The sequence below is a fragment of the Podarcis liolepis genome (assembly GCF_965112155.1).
Source record: "Podarcis liolepis genome assembly, chromosome: 3".
Lineage (NCBI taxonomy): Eukaryota > Metazoa > Chordata > Lepidosauria > Squamata > Lacertidae > Podarcis > Podarcis liolepis.
In genome coordinates, this window is record NC_139557.1 from 2,861,518 (window position 1) to 2,884,374 (window position 22,857).

The following is a 22,857-nucleotide window of genomic DNA, read 5'->3' on the forward strand; positions in this document are numbered from 1 at the left end:
AGGAAGGGATTGGTGGCCGCCGCTTCAAAGTGAGGGTCCTCTAACCCGCTGCCCCCGCTCCGCTTTCCCCTTTTTCCGTGAGACACTTTCCCTTTGCAGTCCCAATGAAACACGGTAACAGAATATGAGGGAAGCACACTGTTTCTTTAACTGCTTCTCAAAGGATCCGGGAGATCTTCTTAGGACCTTTAATAAGGCTTTGGTGCGGTCCTTTTGTTGATCTCTCAAAATCAACTCCTTCTAATTGAAGCTGGAGCTGAAAGCGAGCTAATGTTCAAAGGGAGTGACCGCCACAGTCCTGACGAAATTACATTTTTCCCCCATTGAGGGGGACATCTAATCAAAGTGGACTGGCGGAGAGGCGAAAGAGAGGGAGAGAGGGAGAAAAATGAGGTTTACAAGATCCTTCTATAGCCCACAAAAGTCAGCGACACGGGCACTTCTCCTCAGAACAAAAGCCGCCGCAGCCCATTCACAAAAAGTAGAAAGATGGGGCAGGCAAAAGAAGGGGGGGGGGAGAGGAGTGGAAGCGGGGAGTTCTCGCTGGGACCAGTACCTTGGCCAAAGTATGGGAGACCATTATCCACGGGGGACCTCCGAGCTTTGTGGGGGTTCTTTTCTTCTTTAGTGTCAGTCTCCAGAAATAGCCCCATCAGTGGATTATGGAGTCAGAACAGGGGTCCTTCTGCTCACCCCTCCTCAAAATTCAGAATTAGCTTTAATCTCCCCTTTCCCTCTGTAATAAAGCAGATTGTGCGGGTGTGTGTGTGCTGTTTTGTTGTGTTGGGATCCTGATGCTGAGCCGGGCAGGCAGATTCCTCAGGAACGTGTTCCTTTGGCCTCCTCAGAGTCAGATTTGGAGTCTGGCAGCCGCCTGCCTCCGTCTCAAGCTTCGGATGATGCGATCAAGTCTAGTGAAAAGCTCAGAGTATCAAGTAGCACTAAACCCCTACGCCTTACTTCTCTCTCTCTCTTTCTGTGTTTCCCCCTCCCTCCCCCTGTAATAAGAGTATTTGTCTAATCCCAAATTGCAGGCGAATTTCCTTAATGCTCAGCCCATAAAACCCATGGATTAAGGGCAGGAAAGGGGGGCACGAGCAACTCTCAGAGCCAGAGAGAAGCCAGGGAGACACGGACACAAAAAAGTTTAGTATGTGGCGGGGGAGACGCGGAAGATGCGGGTCTCGCTGTTCTCCTGCAAACCTTCAGGTGCGGAGAGACTAAGCCGGCAGCGGTCGCGGACTCGCAGGAGGAAGCCGAGGCGATCTTGGGCCGCAGGTTTGGGGCGCGCAGAAAGACGGCCTAAGGCTCTTTGCCTCTTTCTCGAGACACCCGCTTGGAAAGAACTTCTCCAGGCCTGGTCGGCACCTTTTGGGAAGCAGCTGGCGTCGAGCAGGGGCTCCCACTCAGGTGGCCCTAGCTTGGCAGGCGCAGGTAAGGGAAGGGAAGGCGCCGCAGCGAGACGAGGGGGGGGCAACAGAGGCGTGAGAGCTGGAGATGATGGTCGCCGCCGTCCTGTGGTGGGTGGGGTGATCGTGCATTTTGGAAGCAAAGGGTCCCCAGGCGAGGGGGAAAGGGACATCCATCCATCCATCCATCCATCTCTCTCTCTCGCCTCGCTCAGCAGCCAGCCTGCCTCTTGCGCGCAACTCTGCATTTGCAAAGTTCAGCTCCCTTTTTACGCGCTAGGTGTTCCCTGCTGTTTTGTTTTGATGCAAACGCCTACTAGCTATAGCTCCGGGAAAGAGGCAGGAGCCTCTCTCCTAAGCAAGAGGTTTTCTCGTGAGCGAAGGGTTTCCTAGATAACCAATGACTAGAGTTTTAGGATGGACTCCGGATGGTGGAGAGCTCTCCCTGCTCTTCGAAGGAAAATCCGGGGAGGCGCCCTCCCTTCCCTTCGGCAGTCCAGCCGCTTGAAAGAGAAGGAAGTGGCTGTGAGTCCCGGGCAGGAGGGCCCAGAGCCGGGGCGAGATAAGCCCCCCAATGCTGGAGGGGCCACACCAAAGCTGAGCCCGAAAGTTACTTGGAAGCAAAGTTCCAGGGAGTCTGTGGCACTTCCTTCTCCAAAGGATTGCTTTTCAGGAACTTGTTGGGCTGTGCAAAATTCGTAGCTCGCTTTCCTCTCATCTCCCTCCCTCTCAGGGTATCTAGAAAAAGTTTTCCCAACTGTGAATTTAAAATAAAAAAATTCCTTCCAGTAGCACCTTAAAGACCAACTAAGTTAGTTCTTGGTATGAGCTTTCGTGTGCATGCACACTTCTTCAGGTACACTTTCGTGTGCATGCACACGAAAGCTCATACCAAGAACTAACTTAGTTGGTCTTTAAGGTGCTACTGGAAGGAATTTTTTTATTTTGACTATGGCAGACCAACACGGCTACCTATCTGTAACTGAATTTAAAAGAGAAGCAAACGCCAAACGGCAGCAGTTAATAAGCAGAGCCTCTTCCGACGAGAGTTAGGGGTTCAGTAAAGAACCCCCGTTTGTGCCAACCCCGCCCTTTCCCTTCAGCCCTGGAAAGCCTCACCAAGCAAACCCCATTATCCGGGGGCCCCTTTCAGCTTGGCTAGGGACAGGCCTGGCTCCTGGGGTCAGCTGAGCTTCCAGCGGGGTCCCTGCAGGGCTCCGCCTTCCTGCCCGCGCACTTCCACCAGATATCCCTCCCGCCCCTCGACTTGTCCTGCGCGAAGTCCGGCGAGAGAGGCCAAGAAACCCGGGCAGCGCCCCGGGGCCGGGAGAGGAGCTCCCCGCCCAGCCCCGCCAAGGAGCCAAGTCACGAGCCCTTTCCCCAGGAGCCAGGGCGGGCGTCGGGCTTCCAGGCGCCCATCCTGCCCGGGAGGCGGCGGGCCGAGCGCGCTTTGGGTGCCGCCGGAGGAGCCGCGCGGCGAGATCTCCGGATGCGACCAAAGAGGAAGGTCGGCGGCGGAGCAGATTGCTGGCCGCCAATTCATAAATTCTAACCTGACTCTCGCAAAGCACCAAAGCGAATTAACCTGCATTATGACAAACAAGGAGAGGTCTCCCCCTTCTCTCTCCCTCTCGGCCCAAATTAGCAGCGGCTTTTAAAGGCAGACGGTGGAATTTGTTAGCTTTGCAGGATGGCAAGGGAAAAAGCTTGGGGAGGGAGGCGGGAGAGAAGGATTGTGGGAGAAAGAGAGGCTTGGAAAGGGGGAGGAGAGACGAGAGACGAGAACAGGAGGGAGAGATTCTGGCCCGAATTTCATCCAGTAGTCGGCGAAGATAAGAGGTTTAATTCATTTAGCATATGAACGCCCTCAGAAAGCGATTCCCATTATGGATACATCCAAAGGCACAAGGCGCAGGTCCCTCGTATTTACACTGGCACTTGTTATCATTTAACCGGATTATTCACGATGTGGATTTTGTAACATATCGGGGGTTCTCCTTGTGCCGCTTTCTGTTTTGCCTCCCTCCCAGTACGAGACCCTGAGCTGGATCCCAGAAGCGCGCTCTCTCTCTCGCTCTCTCTTCTCCATCTCCCCTCCCACCGCCGCCCAAGGAGTTTGCATTGGTTGGATCACCTAGGCTTCTCAGGAAGAGCAGAATCAACAAGAACCCCGTTTGTGAGGCCTGCTAGTAACTTTTCCCCACAGCAAAATTTATTATTAAACAATCTTTTTAAAAAGCACAGCACAGTTTATACAATTACTTGTTAAGCAAACTCAGCTCAGATTGAAATGGCACAACCTGCCTTTTATCTTATTTGAAAATTTTAATAAAGTGCCTCCAACCTCTCCAGACAGAAAATCCCAGCTCCTTAGGCAAAACTCTTGTCCACCTTCATCACAGCTATCCTGCGATCACCTCCCTGAATTCCATGTAGAGGCAGTAAAAAATGCAGGAGGCTGCATTGCCCATCTGGTTAATTAGGCTAAAACGTGGGGCTGAAACAAACTTTAAACAACAGCTTAGTAGAGCTGTTCAAGGCAATGCTACGGCAAATATTTGTATATGAAACACCAACGTAGTAAACATTGGTGCAACAGTATCGGAGCCAGAAAACTTGAAAAACAAAACATGCCCCCACCTCAATTTGTTCCAATTTTTCAGTCAACATTCGTCAGAAAGCTAAACATAAACTATGTAAAAGTAGATTTACAGTTCAATCCTACACTCAGAATGAAACCAGACTGTGTGACTTACTCCCAAGTAAATGTGCATAGTATTGTGGCCTTATTTAGTTTTGAACAGATGTTATGTCTAAAAATAATAGCTATGAAGTTATGCCATAAAAACATTCATGAGAAATATCAAGATTATTATTATTATTTATAAAAAAAGGTTTTGTAAGAAAAGGAGACCACCAGAGTTATGGTAAGAAAGATCCAGCTTTATTGAAAATTTATACATAACTCAGTATTGTAATAAATAAATGTAACAGTTTCCACAAAAAATGAGTGGGATGCTAGTGAAGGATATATTAACTTGCAAGGGGATTTTGCAGATAATGGCAAGACAGGCCCCCGATGGATACACAATAAATATTAACAGCATTGTGGAGCCAGAATGCAGAGGTTGAACAAAATGAAGAGAAGGGAGCTAAACTAAGAGGTAAATAAATAATTAATAAAAATGGAATTGCCTCTAAAGATGATTTTTTTTGTAAACTGATCACACTTCAGTCGGTCTCATCATTACAATCACTTATTCAGATCACAAGGCTTTTGAAAGGTATAGGTTAAAAAACCTTCTCTCAGAGCACATCAAAAAGTCTTAAATTTATAATTAAAATAAAAATGTGAAACTGCTGCTGAAATAAACATTGGTAAATATAGCGCATCGTAATAAATGGTCTGAGTATAATCTAGCTAAACAATTTTAGGTAGCATATTAAGTATTACACACAACAGGACTGGATGAAATCATTCAAAATTATTTTTGTCTTCTCTCCCTCTGCAGTATTATTACATAAAAGAATGTATTTGAAAGTTATTTCAACAAAAGATTAAAAAGCCAGGGTTTCTCCCCTTCTTAAACAACCCAGGTGTTGCCACAACATTTGAATGCAGACTTATTTAAAAACATGTAAAATTTCTGTCTAAGTCTGCAAGTAAATCAGGGAGAAAGGTGATTTTGAAGGAATATTGCTTGAATCAGAACATGTGGGGTGAGGGAATAAGAAAAGAATTTGGGGTAAAGCTGGTCTAGTCAAATGGAAGGTTTAAACATTTTCTGAAGTTTATTATTTGAGATTTTGTCTTTTTAGTCTTGTGTCAGTATTTCCAAAATGTAAGAAGGGTTAAGCTATAAAACACAACAGTATCTTGCCCCATGAAAGCTAGTCACTGAAGGACACATTTCTCTTCTTTCTTGGCCATCTTTCCTTTGTTTTGCTCTAGGGTCCTTTCCAAATGCTCATCTTCCTCTTCGGCCCTGGGAAACCAAACACAATTGTCATCAGTTTCCCTAATAAAGCTCTACTTCACACGTCAATGCAATAGGTATTGCACAGAACCTCTCAGAAATTCAAGTCCCAACTACTATTCACTTAAGGGACCCTGGGCGGTGGGAAAGGGAAGGGAGGGCTTGCCATCTGAGTGGATGGGTAAGAGCTAAGAGGACAGTCATTACTGGAACCTAGGACTGCACAGATTTTCTACAAATTGAAGTGCTTTAGCACTGGATTGTTGACTTTTCTTCAAAGTTTCCTTTCTTGAATGGTATTAGATGAAACAAGGCTACCATGCAGGAAAAGCACACTCCCGTTAGAGATGTTGGCCAAGATACAAAACTTACTGTTTTTCTTGAGCATCTAAATCTCTGACCAGTGCATCACGTTTATTAACAAGAATAACAAGCTCATCGAGCAAAAGCTGCTCTCTCCTCTTCTGGGCTTCGGTCTTTTGCCAGTCTGAAAAGAAAAGAAAGAAATCCAGAACTGCGTGCTTTGAAAGCTTAACTTACGTATGATCTAAACAAATCAGTGCCAGATCATTGGCCTCCACAATAAAGCCTCTTCTTTGTAGGGACCAATAAGGGTCATTTCATTTCACATTCCTATGGATTTGTGTAACTTTAAACTGCCGAGACTCTCAGTTGATGACTTCAGGTTATAGCTTGATGGGGAAGGGTGGGAAGATGGATAAATCGGACCCAATAATTTTATGTTTTCCAACATTAGAGTCTAGGGCATATTAAAAAATGTTCCAATTGTATGAAATCACACTAGTGTGGAGTGAATGGAATCAATTTTCTAGCTCCCAGTTTGGAAATTAGGAAAGTTGATGATTTGCCTTTATGTGCCCATTTTGCATATCAGTTTGTCTAGGCAAAAAAAACCCCCAACCCACACAGTGTGTGCATATTTATGTAGGAATCATACAGGAAAAATTACAGGAATTGAAACAGGAAAAATTACAGACAAAAAGCCAGCTAAAGCAAATAGAAAAACACTTTTCTTAATCTCACTGTAACCTGCTCTCCCCTCCAAATAGCCTATTCTTTGCTAATTTCTTTCTTGCTACATCTTAGCTGTTGGAAATGTCTCACACTGGGCACCAGATGCTTCAGAATAACTTTAAAAGTGAGTATCAGATAATCAGCATTTTTCTTTGAGGTAAAAACACATCTGCTAGACAGTATTACACAGCTTCTTCCATAGTTGTTCAGACTGTTTGGCAGCTTGCGTAATAGCTGAATCTTAGGCCTTTATCTAGGAAACAATTCCAAATTTGGTTGTTGTTGAAGGTTTTTTTTTAAAAAAGGTGGAGTACAGATCTACACTCATTTCTTTCACTTTTTCACTTTTGCTTTAGTTTGTTATTCAAAGACGCTGCAGAAAGAGGGAGGCTCTCTCATACAGGTATTTCCTTTTGGTGTTGTATTGTCTCTTACTTTTTACAAGGCAGTGTTTCATTAAAAAGGGCACATTTAACACTGGAGCCCTCCTCAAGCTCTGAACCAACTGCTCTCCAGGCCAGACTGCAGGGGCCTGCACCTGTCAATCAACCTCCAGTCTGCCCCGCCTCCCTCATTAGGAAGGTAAACAATGAAAAGAAGGAGAAATAGATGATGAAGGAGATAGCAGAACAAATGAGAGGGAAACAGGACACTGGCTTTAAAAGAAAACTCCATCACTTCTGACTCATGTGGTGTCCTCTCCTCGATCAACTTTCTAAAAAACAACAACCAACAACACAAAAAACCAGAGGCAAGACAGTGCAACCCTTTCGGATTTCTCTCTTCTCTCTCCATTGCCCTGGGCAATCATGTTAAAACTCACATGGCTGGTGCTTATTCAGATAAACCTAACAATGCACACCAATGGTTACCATGTGAATCTTCACAAACCACACAAGAATGTGCTGGTTCAAATCCCCCTGACCCCCCTCCAAAGCAAAATTTATTCAAGGCAGCAAACTGTTCAGAAGCTTTATGAAAGCAAGTGGTGCTAGAGTGAATTCAGTCTTGTATTTACAAATTAAAAATTAGATGCAGACTCATCCAATAAAGGTTAGAACAGCAGTAAAAAGCCATTCTTTAAATTGCCTCCCCAATATACACAGTATATGCAGACTAACAGTGACATAGAGAAAATATACTCCGTCACACACAGCTGCAGAAAACAACAAATATATCTGTAAAAACCACATCCTAGACACTGTGTTTACATGAAAGGACTCCAACAAAGTTTTCAGCATATTTTTGTTGTTGCCACTACTGTATTTATTTAATAACAGCATTTACAGGCTGCCCAGTAGCAGATGATTTCTACTAGTAATGATATACCTACATTTCAACAACAATAGTTAGCACCAAAAGTCTGAAAGGCACCAACTCCCTCTGCTTTCAAAAATATGCCTAATTTCTTAGCTGTTCATAATTTGTTGAGATCTTACACTTGAATGCATGTATTCAGAGTGGCAAAATAAAGCAAGGGCACGGGTCATTTATGGCTTAAATATAACAATTCTCCAAAAACGATACGATACAATTCTCCAAGAGTCCCAAACATATTGTTTGAAATAAATTTCTTTTATAGGGCAAATGATCCCATGATACTTGGGCTGCAACCCTCCACACACTTAGTAAGGCGGGAGCCCTATTGAACTCAGTGGGATTTCTAAATCCACATGCACAGGATTGTGCTGCTAAGGTTTGCTAATTAAAATAGTAAACAACCAGACATGAATGCTCATTTCTATTTCCAAAATTTAAAAAGTCAAGAAACTTAACCACTATTATATGTAGGAGCAACCTTACTTATATCAGTTCATGTGAAGGCTATTTAATGTAGTGTAAGTAGATATACGTATTGGCCAACAAAGTCCTCTAGTCCTCAATCTTTTTTTATTCTGGTCTAGTCTGTGAATAATAATGGCAGTAATCCTTCTGATTACGTTTTCTATTATACCCAAAGATTCAAAATAAAAGAAGACTGTAAGTTCTGTTGTTTCCAATGGGACTTTAAAAAAAAGTAAAAGCTACGAATCACAGCCTCCAGTAACTTTTGCTCCCACCTAAACACATTTATTAGGAAATAGTTGAACTCATTTAGTCTTGGAGTGCTCCAGTTACACGTTCTGAAGTTTGGAAATTAAAGAAAATCATTCACTACAGCAAGCAAGCAAACCCATATGAAGCTTGTTCTGTAAAGTAAGTTAAGATTTAGTTAAATTCAAAAAGCAGACCAGACAAAGGAAATGGTTTTTGAAACTTAGAGCAGTTTGTTATATGCTGCAGACACCAGCCATTTAAAGAAAGAAACAGCCACCAAAATTTTCACTGGGTGAAAGCAAGCTGCTTATGTGAATCTAAAGAGTTATTTGGAGCCTAATATGCTGACATCCTTATATGGCGAACAAAAGCAAGATGCATAGAAATTATATTAATCACAGGCTTTTTCTTAACAAAAAAACTTGCTCTGGTCGTTTATTATCTGCAGCTCAGCTAGACCCAACACACACTACTTTGTTAAGAAATGGTTTTAGAGCTGCCATTCTAAGGAAGTTCCCTTGAAATCAATGTGATTACTCCCATAAGCATGGGTTTAAGGACCAGTATATAGATTGGCTTAAATCTAAGTACTGGGGAACATTGTTTCTTCTGTCACTGGCAAAAACAAATTTTTAAAGAAGGATATAGATTTCAAAATTTTATACAGAATAAAAACCTGCAAAAACTAAAGTATGCAGGGCTTCTTTTTCTGAATCAGTTACTATTTATTTTCTTTAAAAGGAGATAATTAGTTTGGGAAAAGAAAACACATATTGGTATTCTAGCAGAAATATACTCCAGTATATTGAAAATGACCAAAGTTCTGTAATAAAAATCCCTTAAATCTTCTCACTATAAAATAAGCCTTGCAACTTTTGATGAAAATTAACACTCGTTTTGTAAAGAGCACATTGGGGGATTGCAGTCAAAGCCTTATCTTTAGTTCCAGTCAACTAGCAATCCTGAAAGAGTTTGCATCATCATCAGAGGAAGCCATTTGATAGGATTCTACTGCTGAACCTAATCAATCTATGGAATACTGTGGCAGCGCCGTGTAACAAAGCTAAAATAGATTTACAAATGGGGTTTTAGGGGATAAGCTCCTCCACAGGATTACATATTGATTTTAAATATAAAAGCTTATCATATAAACCATAACTACAAAAATAGTGAACCTATGCATAAATCCTTTTAAGAAGAGCACCCACTTCAAACTCGAAGCCAAGAATGAATCAAGATGTACACATTTCTAAAGGAGATCTATTTGTTGGGTAGAAAAATGAACACACACGGCACTCCTAAGGTGTGTAAAACATGAACTTCAGCTGTTCTAAGGAGGCATTAAATTTTAACAAGTGGCGCAATGCATGCAAGAAGGTGGCTGGAACCCAAAGCTCCTCAATACTCAGCTGGTGACTTTGTTTTCATGAGACAGCCTTATTCTGCATTGGTTTTCGGGTCCCTTTAGCTTCACAATAAGATATTTGAGGGGGCTAGCCAGTCAACCTCACAGAGCTATTTTGGTGATTAAAAATGGGGTGAGGGGTGGGTGGGAATAAACAGTTCCACCAGCACTAGGTACCTCCGTTGCTAGGATTGGGGCTGAGATTTATCTCCCCCCCCCCCATATTTTATTCAAGTTGGTGCTCCTGATCATCAAGAAATATGTGCTGTCATTTTCTTTCAACACGTAACCAGATTATATGTTGACCTGTGGCTTTTGCTGGGATGGCAGTACTGCTTGTAAAAATAAGAAGAATCTATGGCCAAAAGAAAACCAGAATGTGGTTAGTCAGGCCTGTATTCTGTGTGAAAAGCTTCAACACCCCAAAATGATGTTCTATTGCAAACATCTCCATTTTAATCACCGGCTTACAGGTTCACTGAGACTGCAATCCTATGTACACTCACTTGGAAGTAAGCCACAACTGGATTCGATGGGGTTGTGTGATTCTGTGTGACGGGAGTTGGTTTAAGAATGTGAATGCATCCCACAGAAACCAAACCTGTCCTTGGATATACACCTGATTATATCTGCCATTCAGATAAGTTTCCATCTATATCCATAGAGTGGGGTGCAAAATTCCATGGAAATAAGGCATTCCCTGCCTCCAGTGTTTCTCTCTGTTAGTTGTGTTACAGTGTTGAATGAAGAAAACATGTAATCAGCATCTCCGGAATTGCTAAGACTTGTTTCAGTTTAGGGTGAAACGCACCAAAAGCACAAAGTTGCACAGCTGCCTCTCTCCTTACACTCTACACCCCAGTCCCACAGAAAGCAAACTCCTTGGGACCGTGGAGGCTTCGGTCCCGACAATAAAATATTTGAGGGGGCCAGGCCTCCACAAAGTTGATGGGCATTCCCATTCAAATGGTGTATGTGCACAGTGTCATTTGATCAATTATGTGGGCTTACCTGGGCCCCCACAATATTTTATTCAAGCTGCCTTGTCCCTTAGATCAATGGATGAAACCATCTGTTGATGGCGCCATGTGCCACGGCAATAAAGCATGCTGTGACTTGAGCAGGTGCTTTTAGTGCTGTGGCACCAGTTCTCTGAAATTTCTTCCCTTAGAAGTGAAACAAGCCCCAATTTTGTGGTTTCAATGTTTGTTGAAGATGTTGCTTAAAATTAGTGTATTTTATTTCTGGAGTTTCAAATTCTTGTTGGCTTTTTTAACACTGTTAAAACACCTGTGTTGTATTTTATATTCTATTTATGTATTTAACTTTTTATATTGGTTTAATGTTTAATTGTACAGTACTGTGTTTCATATTTTATATTTTATTGTCGGGTAGAGTTGGTTTTTACTCATCACTTTATGGAGAAGTGCCTCAAAAAGTGGGGTATGCCATTTAAAAGAAAAAATTAAAAATAGTGTATGGAGTGATAAGTCAAACCATGGCTTAGCGTGAGTGAGTGAGCAAGCAAGCAGATTCTCCAGTCCTACTGCTTCTTTGCTGCCTGGAGCCATTGTTTGGCTTAGCTTCAAACAAACTATGAGCTGTAGACAAGGTTTGTTCTTGGCTTACTCCTTTGGTTGGTTTGTTTTTGGGTGTGTGTTTTTTTGGGGGGGGGAGTACAAATCAGATATAATGCTAAATCATAGCTTAGTTCTGGGGATCATGGCAGCAGCAGAACTGGAGGATGAGCAAAGTGGCTGCAATTTTTGAAGTGACCACCTTTGTTTATGCTTGTGCAACTGGGCCAATGTTACATTTATGCTGCAGATGGACAACCCACTTAATATATTCAGAACAGCACCATTAACCTGTTAAATTAGATCAGGGGTCAGCAACCTAAGGCCCATGGGCCACAACCGGCCCACGGGGGTTGTTTTATCGGCCCCCGAACCCAGTCGCCCTCTTGGCAAGTCCCCGCACGCTGCGCTAAACCGACACAGCGCGGCATGGGGACTCGCTTCTGCAGTGCCAGAAATTGTGTCTGTGTAGATGCAGACACCGGAAATTGCAGGTGCGCCCACTCACGCGCCCCCACCCACAATCCAGCCCACGGAGGGGGCTCCGCGGCAGTGTACTGGGTGAGGCAAGGTAAGCCTTGCTGACCCCTGAAATAAATGAAACATAACTAACTTAAGAGGATCTTGGTGGCAGAAGGGGAGTGGGTAACTTTGAGAATCTAGCAGAATAATATAAATAACATTTAAATGTTAAGGCATAAACAACACTATTCAACTTTTGAAAAGCCCTCCAGATGTTGTTGCTGATGTTATTATTAATACCAATTATTGTAATGATGTCTCTAGTACATATTTTTAAAAAGAAAAATATGTTTTGCTGTTTTCAGGCCTGCATAAACCTGCTTCATGTCCTTCAAAAGCTAACTCAGTGTTACTTCACACTTTTACTTAAGAAGCCCCCAAACTTCAAAGACTTAGAAGTCTCCCAAAAGACACCTTCTAGATGCCTGGGTCCAAAGTTTTATTTTCTTTTGAACATTTTTTTTATTGTTGCTGTCAAATCCATCTTTAGAAAGCAATAAACATGTTAAGGGTTTATGGTTTTTTCAGGATTCCTGTAATTCTTGAGTTTTGTCAAAAAGCTACAAAGAGGTGGATTAGAAAGCTACCTGACACCTCACGCCTTTTCCTCCCAAACTCATGCTTTCAGTGATGTCTCTAAACTAATTAGAATTGATTCATTATGGATCAGGTACCTTATCAGGTGAAGAAAGAAATTACCATGGACAGTCAAAGGGTTAAGAGGTCAATACAGAATAGCAAAATCAATTTGCATTGATTAGACAAAAGGTCCATTTTACAGAGCCCAGAGGATTAACTTTTAAGCAAACATCTTTGAACTGTAAAGGCAGAATATGTGGCTGAAAACTATAAGTAGAACAGCTTTATAAAGAAACCTAGCATATTTAAATAACAAAATAAGGTAAAGCAGTAGTTTAACCTATCTGGATGTTTACTTTTATTATAAATCATCCTTTGGATTATTGTACAGTTCTTTAAAAGCATTAGGAAGAGGAGACCATTGTTTATCCCTTATGTCAATCTGCTCATGAGTATTCATTCCAGTGAAGTGAGTGGCTGCTTAGAAAGATACAGAGAATCAAGAAAATATACGTGCAAAGGGTTGCACTAATGCTGTCATTTTCTCTGAAAAAATGTTTTACTTGACATGTGCATGATATTTTTATAATGAAGATGGGTGGGGTCTATTTTTTCTATGGAAGTACTGTTGCGAACAAATATTTAAGATGTAAAAATAATTAATCTGATGTGTCATTTCTTCTATTTTTGCACTGAGGCAAAACCAGTGCTGTGTGTCAGAGCTGATGCTACTTAAAGAAATAAATAAACGAAAAGTTCCAAATTGGATCTAGAAGGGGTCGCACAGCATTTTTGGTTTGCATCTAAAAGCAGAATACTTTCACAGACAGAAGCCTAAACATTCAAAACATTTCTTACCTTCAATGGCAAGCATTGCTCTCAGCTCCCTGTTCAACAGTTCGTACCGCCTCTCTAGGTCATGCTCCTTTTCCCTAGGCAAGTTGCAAAAGTTCATCAATATGTTAATTACTAAATCATTAAACGTTTAAAAGAACCTTTAATTTACATTGATTTTTTGGACTCAGTTAGGACTATAGGTTTAAGCTACTCTAAATAAATGATACATGAGAACAAAGGATTAAGAAGTAGCATTGCTGGATGAACATTCAGCAAAAGGCCTGGATGGTGCTGAGAAGGCTGGGTCTCCTTGTGGGTCGCTGGGCAAGAGAAGCAGAGCAGGAAAATCCTGGGTGCATTCCTAAGGTGGTCTGAGGAGCAGGGGAGAGCTCAATCCCTATATTTAAGGGACTTCCCTCCAGCGGTTCTCGACCTGTGGGTCCCCAGATGTTGCTGGACTACAACTCCCATCATCCCTGAGCTCTGGCCTTGCTAGCTAGGGGTGATGGGAGTTGTAGTGGGTCTGGGGACCCACAGGTTGAGAAAGGCTGCAACTCTGTTTGCAGCAGCACCCTCCCTCCCCGTGTGCTCCAGGGTTGCCACTAGGGGGCCAGGCAGGAATTTCCCCCAGTCTGCATTTTGGATCACAGATTGGTTTTTTGTCTACTTCACAATGAATATTTTATTTATTTGTTTATTGAATTTATATACCGCCCTATACCCGGGGGTATCAGGGTGGTTCACAGAACAAAATCAAAAAATAAAATCACAATATATATAATCCAACAACAACAACAACCCAATAGCAGGACAGAATGCTAGATGGACTGCTGTGTTGTTTAATTAGGCTAATCTTATGGATTTGGTCATTTTTGGCAGTTTAGGTGAGGGAAAAGAAATAGTTTGGTTTAGCCTGGTGACGTCCTTTAGGCACCTTTCAGTTGGTGGACTGGCTCCAAGGCTCACTTATCGGACTCTGTAGTTTAGAGGGCAAGACTCCCTTATCCACCTGGGATTCTGCGGTCCTAGAGGGTGGGGACTAGGGAGCCATGTCCTAATTCAGAGCTTTCCAAAGTGTGTGCCGCGACATGTTAGTGTGTCGGCTGCAATGTGTAGGTGTGTCCTTCTGGATCTGGAAAGGAGTTAGTTTAACCTCTGGTTTGCTAGTAAAATTGAATTACTGTGTTGTGAAATGATGCATGTCTAAAATGTGTGTCACAGCATTAAAAGTTTGGAAAGCTCTGTAGGCAAGGGTAAGTCGTCCAATGGCTATAGTTATACAGTTAAGGTGGTTTCCGCCCCATAGTCATCCTCCTCTGCTAATTTCAGTTTAAGGTCTAAATAAAAGCAGCCCGTTCAACCCTAGCTGATGTGTCCGCCTCTTCATTTGCCTATTGGGATGCAGGTTCATTTACTTTAAAGGATTTTCTTCTACTCTCGAACATCATTGCTCCATAGGACATAATACGTTGTCTTCAGAGTTAACAGATGAATGGAGGCATTAGATGTAAAATAATACGCTGAAGTAGAAGGAACCACGTATATTAATACTCAGGGTTCAAATGTGGAATTGGGTTCACCAGATGTGGTTCTGCAGCCTTCTACCACTGAATGCTTTGTCCTCAGAGAAGAGTGGTCCACTTATTTGCAGCCACAGGCAATCTGGCTGCATATCTGTCTGTAAGGAGCAAGGCTTCTGAGCCAGAGGGTGGTCTCAGCACCACTCTTTTTAGAAATAAGTAAGTTAATATTGACAGTAAACAATAAATACTGAAGAACTGTAGAAAGTGTCATAATAGCCCTGGCAACCTCAAAGACAAATGCCAAAAGGAGCAATCTACATAATACTGCTCTACAGCAATACACATTTATTCCTACGAGCCTTGCAAAGGATCCATACTCAGTGGAATGTGCATCTGGAAACCATCAACCTTTCCTTATTTCTGAAAGGGTCTTAGAAATCTTCAGAATGGGATTGCTCTCCCTTGCCTGTGGTGACATAGCTTCATCTGAAGTTCACTAAAGTCTTCTTCCACTCCTTATCCCTGGTCAGCTATTGGGTCAAGGCCCATTGTCCCTTTTTTAATGCCATCCACAGGCAGTGGTATTGGGTGTTGGCAGTTCAGCTCAGTTCAGATGATCATTTGGACCATGATTATGAAGCTGAGAAAAAGTGTTGGGGCTGAGTGTTCCTCCTTAGCCCTAGATCATATACTGGCTTGTTAACTGACAGTTGCCTGCTTTGGACATAGTGCAGAACTTTTTTGGGGAAACTAAGATGCAAAGTGGGAAAGAAGGAACACTTTGTCCCATGCTGTTTTTTGTGCCTGCACAACTATCCAGACCAAAGCAGCATATGTGCCTGTTGTGAAAACAGAAGATACCTGGGAGCCACAACCAGAGAGAGAAGGCAATATTGGGCTAGCGGGAAATATTTGATACAGGGTGGTTTCTTATATTCTTTGTAATGTGTGAACAGAAACTTTATGTTTACCTCTCAGCCACATTCCCTGCACTAGCCTGCATAGACGGTTTCTGCATCTGGCAGAGGCTAGATAAAAAGGTCCACTTCAGAGATTACAAGGAAGGACAGAAGATGCAAGTCACTTGCACTCCTTGCTCCCTGAAGCCATTTCTAAAAAGCACACTTTCCCAGATTTTCACATTTGTAGCACGCAATTTAATTTAAGTGCCTGTCATTTGCATATTACTCTGATGCAATTTATTCATTAGCTCTCAGTAACATAAAAAATAGGAAATTTATCTGCCGTCCATTGTCCCCTCCCCCCTTTTTCCGCACACCACAATCCTATTGATTCAGCCTATAGGTGATACTGCACAAGTGATACTACACAGTGTTATTCTGCTTGTATGTAGTTTCCCCCTTCAATTCAGTGGTGATCTGTGTGTGAATTACATCTGGATCTCTAACATGCAAAGGCATCTGTAAATCTTTTGATTAAGGCTGAATATGCAGATCCTGGAACCATTCATTTTCATGCTCTAAATTTAGGATCAGGCCATTATGCTTACAAAATTGTGTGCTTCAAAAGTTTCTGACTGAAATGCTGGAAAATCTGTTGTCCTACAGAAAGAAAGCAGAAAGGTTCAACAGTTTTGGCCAATCAGTATATATACTTACAGCAGGGAGAGTTGATTCATCCTCCTTATTAAGGCATTCTTCTTATTGACCAACATGAACCATTCTTGCATCATAGCTTCTTCTTCCTCAGTGTTTCTCCCTGTTTTAAAAACACATACAAACTTACGCAAGAAGATTAACACAGAGATAAACCTGAACCTTTTCTCTCACAGGTTATCTAGATGATAAGAACACTATAAATATGAAATACATATTTATAGATTTCTGGGGTGGGGGATGCAATATAGTTGTTAGTGCCCAAAGAGCCATGAGCAGCCTGACACACATGCACAAGGACCTCTTAATGTCCTTTGCTCTGCAATGCTCCACAAGCCCTCAAGAGCGGCTCTCAAAGCCAGAGAGGGCATACTGCTGGAGGGGAAACGGTCTCTGTGCACATGCAACAGACCTCTTGGTTCTGGCTCAGAGGGGAACATTGTTTTCAAAAGCTATTACGGATGTTACTTTTCCAAGAAAAAAATCTGCCAAACCCAAGTGTCAAAATGGTCAGAGATTAGTCTAATGGGAGAAGCATTAATACTCAATATACTAATAAGCCTCCCAGAAGCCTTTGTGTTATTCTAATCAATTTAAGTTTTTATCTGATTTTTTATGTGTAGAAAATTCAAAACCAGGGTTCAGAGTCACTTGTGAAAACAAAGGCATGCTAAGTCTTCAACCTGGCTTGAGGCAGTTCTAACTGACAAGTATAAATTATTTCCTCACTTCTAGAAAACTCACCCAATCATTCTTACATGCAAATGTATGCCTACAATAAACTTTTAGTGTACTAGAGGTGATATTTTTACCATCCTAATTTTAGTTTTGAGAATGCTTGCAACATGGTGGAAATGGTTGTAGTAAATAATGATAAATAAATAACTGTGTTTAACAGAGCAATCCTAGTGAAATGAGATTTACTCTTAGGTCAGATTGTACAGCATTATTGTCTATGGTATGTCACACATATGATTTTTAAGTGCTTGTGAAATAGCCCAGCATTAATATTCACACTGCAGACTGCAATGAAGACTGAGAGAACAGTGGCTTATCTAAAACTATCTAATGACTTGGACCCAGCACTCTCTACCACAAGTTCTTAATCATGACATTCATCAAGATTGTTTTGGTTGGAATTTTGCAATCTAAACATGTGGAACTCAAAACTCCCAAAGTAATTTGCCAACAGATTTCTCTTTTGTAACAGAATGATGAGGTAACAGAAGTGGGAGGTAAGCACTTGAGTAGGAATCCTTTAACAAGCACATATAGAAAGTGGTGATGTCACACTGCTTCTCTGAACAGGCATGAAGGTGGCAAAAGCCTATGTGGAAACCGATTTTTAAGTTGTACCTGTATATTGGCAAAAATGACTTTTATTATTAGTGTTTTTTTATTAAAAAAACCACACCACATGTTTATTTTAAATTAACTACAATTCAAAATAAATTCATTTTACTGTGAAATATTTAAGGGCTTCACAACTTCATTATAGCTGAAGCTGGTAAAACCTGTGTGGTGGCCTTATTCCATTACGGAGGAGAAGTGGGGTCCAGTTGGACCAGTGAAGAGTCACTGTATGAAGGATTTCCTGCAGTAGTTTCCTTCTCCCATTGCACAAGGTGGGGGTGAATGTACGAAATTCACACATGATTGCTGACAGTCCCTGTTAAATTATGTGAATGGTAAAAACTAAGATGTACCGGTACTTCCCCAGTTTGGGGATATATGCAAATCAATACTGACAAGGACGTAAAGGTGCCTGCTAATATTCACTGGTGCATCTCCAATTTTGGGGAAGTGGGATGCTCACAGAATTAATTGACTAATTCATCTGGGTTGTCCTAACACTGAATGCCAACATTCAGCAAAATTTGGAAATGCTTTGTAACATCTGTACTAGATTAGCAAGAGAAATGTCTTCTCAACAGTCCTTAACCTATTGTAACATATGTAGTTCTCAAGATTAAAATGGAAGGAGACAAAATAGCTAATCAAGTTTTAAGACTCCTTCTATAATTAAAATTCACGTGCCGCAAAAGTATGTTGGCTAGTTATAAATAATTGTTCTGGGTTACTTATTCTTCCTTTGATATTGACTCACTCTGTGATCTCGTAGACGAATCTCTCTCTGTATCTCAGCTTCCCATCTGAAGTGTAACATTTTGACACTTGTGCAAGTGCTAATTAATGTTTGCTATGTGTCCTGCAATCATCTAATGAAATGTGTTATATAAAAGTAGCTATATGCATTTGACACAGTTCTCCCTCAATAAAAGCTAAAGCCAATGTATGGCAAAAATTATTTGCTCTGAGACCAAATATTTTCCACATTTACCTTTGCTCCACAAGGTATATTTGGACACAGTAGGCTGGAATGCAGTTGATTCCATTGCTACACTACATCCAGCTTTGGGAAGGAGGAATGAGGGCTCCAGCATCCCGTCACAGACCTCCTTCCCAAATCCTGGGAAGCTTCTGCCCAGCTTAGAGAGGGAAGTGCGTTGCTGACGTGAGCAATATCGGGATGTCAGGTCCCTACCCTAACTGTTCCCCTACTAAAAATTTTGCCACACGCCACCGGCATCCTGTACTCGCAGTGGCCAACCAGAGGCAAAGCACCTCGGATACTGGTGATATAACATAGCCATTGTGCTATGATAGCCTTCTTCTGCATGAATTTGTGTAACCCCCTTCCAAGTTGGTGACCATCACTACACTTTGTGATAATCAACTCCATTTGAAGTGTGAAGAAGTATCTCCTTTTGTCTGTCCTCAATTTTTCAGCGTTTAGCTTCAATGGATGACTCTAAGCTTCAGTATTATGATAGAGAAAAACTATTCACTTCTTCTACATTTTGCATAAACTTAAGCTTTCCCCCCTCAAACGGAAAAGCCCCAAATACTGTAACCTTCTTTATAGATAAATTGCTCCAGCCCCATTATTATTTTGGTAGCTCTTTTCTGCACACCTTTCCTATCTCTACAATATCCTTTTTTGAGGTGCAGCAATTAGACTTGTACACAGTTATGAAACAGGTTTCTATAATGGCATTATGGTGCTGGCAGCTTTATTTTCAATTCTTTCCCCTAATGATCCCTAACATGGAATAGCAGTAGAAAAGGCATCAGAGGTGTGGGAGAGTTGATTTTGTAGTAGAAAGGAGGGATAATGGTGGGGGAGATGGCCAAAGAATGGGACTAAAGCAGTATGTGGAAGGGTTGGGTGAGGACAGCAGGGCAGTCAGCATCAACGGAGACACGAAAGGGGGAGAGGAAGCAGGCAGGACAAGAAGGGAGGATAGATCAGAGCAGATGGCTTTTATTCTAGCATATTAATATGTCAACTTTCAAACCTGTTACTACACATGTACAAAGTGCCACTGTCTTCTCACTAAAAGCCAGCAATTATTCTCAGCACATTGAATGACAGCTTCCACATCTAGCTATGTTTTCCACACAAGACTGACTCCATAACTCTTATTTAGAAATTAAGTCGTACAACATGACATAAATTTTTGAATTCATGCAATGTTCACACCTACATATCCCATTGCCCAGAAACTAAACAAACACACAAAAACTTTTAAAATGTGAGAAATGCTTGCTTTCAGTTGCATACAGTTTTCCTCCACTCAGAAATCAATTTAACTTTTCATTTTCCAAAACACATCCTTTTCTAAATTGAAAGAACAAAGTATTCTAATCAATAGACAAAATAATGATGATTGTTTCATTTGAGCCATGGCACATTGGAGCATAGCAGAATGTATTTGTAATGCATGATGGTTCAGTTCTGAAAATGTGAAGTGATAATCTCTGCTTGTATGCAGAGTATATCATGCCAGTGGGTAATCATAATCAGCATCTGCTATGTCTGAGATTACGGAGAATATCTTCCAGATTTGGGGAGGGATGGGGAGTCAAGTCAATGTGATATCTAGAGAGGCTCATATACAAAACTTTTTATTTTAGAAATTTACTGACAAGCTCACAAAAAAGCAAGGAAATAAGAAACTCCCTTACACTCCCCACCCACAAAGAATCTCTCTTCCCAAGACACACAGACTAATTACTAGGGTAAGAGAGCTGGGGGGGGGGGGAAATCACATCTGGCAACCAAAGTGACCCTTTGGTTTCTGATAGTACATGAATAGATGAATCTAAAAAGCCTCGGGAAACAAACACGCCCCTCTAGCAGCTATGGCAGCTCATTTACTAGAACTAATGTATTTAGCGTTAACTCTGAAAGTGTACACTCGATTCTGACGAAGCTAAGCCTTCTGATGTATATTTTGCTCTAGAAATGCTCTTTAAAAACCTGTGGAATTGCAGGTGGTTCAGATGAACATGCCCTGCCACTCCCCTCAGCTGCAGCTTTTGAGTGATGCAGGGAAATAGTTAATGCAGTTTGCTGCAACACGTATGCCTGGCACCTACCATTTCAGAGTACTGCAGTTCTCTGAAAGGTGGAGCCCTACCTGATCTTTTCATTGAGCAACCACAGGTCATTACTGAGGAAGGTAGACAGCTAATGGTTGCTGCAGATGTGTAACCCAACCCATGAACTTGACACCTAGGCTTCTGTCACCTATTAAGGTCTGATGGACGATTTTTGCTCAAGTCACTTTGTTCAGGGGAGTGGATTTGTCAACTTGTAATTGTTTTTAGACCTGATGACCTGGAACTGAAATTTGAAGAGCAGTCCAACAGAGACCTGTTGGGATAATTTCTACTTTAGAAGCCTTCTGGAGATAGCAGAGGGGGAATATGTCACAATTTATTGTAGATGAGTTAGTTACTCTGAATTTAAGTACCCACTCTCTACTATGGACATTCAGAGGGCTCACAGATCTTGGGTTCAGGAGGCTGCATATGAATCGCTCCCAGGAATACAGTGTTTAGGTCTGAATGCTACTGGCAAAAATAGCTGATTTTTAAAAGCTAAAAATCAGAAGCTAAAATGTGACAAAACCACCCTGGAGGTGTTCTAATACATCTGTCCCAAGACTCTGAGCAGGAGGTGTGCTTTCTGCCCTTATACAGCAGCAGTGAAGGCAGCTGGATTTCCTTAGCGGTGGGGGAGTCCCAATTAAATTAATAGTGTTTCCCGAAGTGGGTGATACCGCCCCCTGGGGAGTGCTGGAACAGTTGGGGGGGGAGCAGCCTCAGGTGCAATTGGGGAGCATTGAATAAAAATAAAGAGGGTGGAAGCATAAAGAAAAAAGCAATAGTTTTGGACTGAGCTTAGTTGTGCAGTGCAGAGAGCTGATTGGCCAGAGAAAAAGTGAGAGACAGAAATGTCTCCAAGCTCAACTGGAAGGATAATGAGTGTGGGTCATCCCATATCAAGTGATCCAACTTTTTTACCTCATGTCACCCAATTTTCTTAATATTTTATACACTTGTTGAATGATCAAAACTAAGTTTAAATATAAAATTTTAGCTTTTTATCTCATCCCGTTTTTTAGTTATGAGGGTTTGAAATATTAAAAAAAATGACAATTTGGCTTTGTCAGACTACACAAAAAACCTTAAAAGCTCAGCCCAGCATTGAGATACGTCAAAACTAAAAATACCAATCTCTTCAGAACTTCATGGGTTTTAATATATGTCACAAGATGAACTTACTTTAAATTTAAAATAAAAGTTGCAAAATTTAAATTTTTAAAAAGTAATAAAAAATTAATATGATTTTAAAAAATCAAAAAATGTATTGATTATTTAACATTTCTAAGATCCACTTGCAAAATTTCATCTTGGTATCTCAGTGGGATCACATTGGAAAAAAATATTTTGTACATGTCCGCCTTATTGGGTTCTATTTAGGATAAATGGGTCTTCTTGGAGTAAAATATAAGAGAAGAAACAAGACTTCAAACTATAGTATCAGTTACTTCAGGAATTTCTTTAGAAAGTTATGCAATTAAAAGGTATTTGTAAAGCTAGTCAGCTTTTCTTCTAAAAACATGTTCCAAAGTAGAGTGATAGCTTGCTGTTACATTATAGAATTAACGCTTTGAAATAATTATTGTTAGTACTTCATTTCATGAACATTACAACAAAATACATATCAAACAAAATTATGGAAAAAAACCTTACACAATGAAATGGGTCTGAAAACATTTCTTCTTTCATTATTTATACTTTACACCAAACGGTTCTCAGCACTTGTTGCATACAAGGTTTCATTTTTTGACAAAGTGTAAGTGCGGCCAGTTGCAGTTCTTGGGTTGACCCTTGTTAGAACTTGTGCTCGCCCTAAGGTAAGTACATCCTGACTAGATGGGTAAACAAATGATGATACTGGGCCTGGCGGGTGCAAGGAGGTCACAGT

General features: G+C 41.4%; 1 protein-coding gene across 11 annotated transcripts in view; it reads right to left on the reverse strand.

The window, feature by feature from the left end:
• Positions 1-4,331: 4,331 nt before the first annotated feature.
• Positions 4,332-22,857, reverse strand: part of EHBP1 (EH domain binding protein 1) — a 273,433-nt gene continuing 254,907 nt past the window's right edge. For all 11 annotated transcript variants that reach the window (XM_083495129.1, XM_083495124.1, XM_083495130.1 and 8 more), the window contains 4 exons: positions 16,521-16,620; positions 13,400-13,473; positions 5,759-5,873; positions 4,332-5,395 (listed from right to left, as the gene is read on the reverse strand). In XM_083495129.1, the coding sequence (XP_083351255.1) occupies positions 5,305-5,395; positions 5,759-5,873; positions 13,400-13,473; positions 16,521-16,620 (380 nt within the window). In that variant the 3' untranslated portion in view covers positions 4,332-5,304. The remainder of the gene's footprint in view (positions 5,396-5,758; positions 5,874-13,399; positions 13,474-16,520; positions 16,621-22,857) is intronic.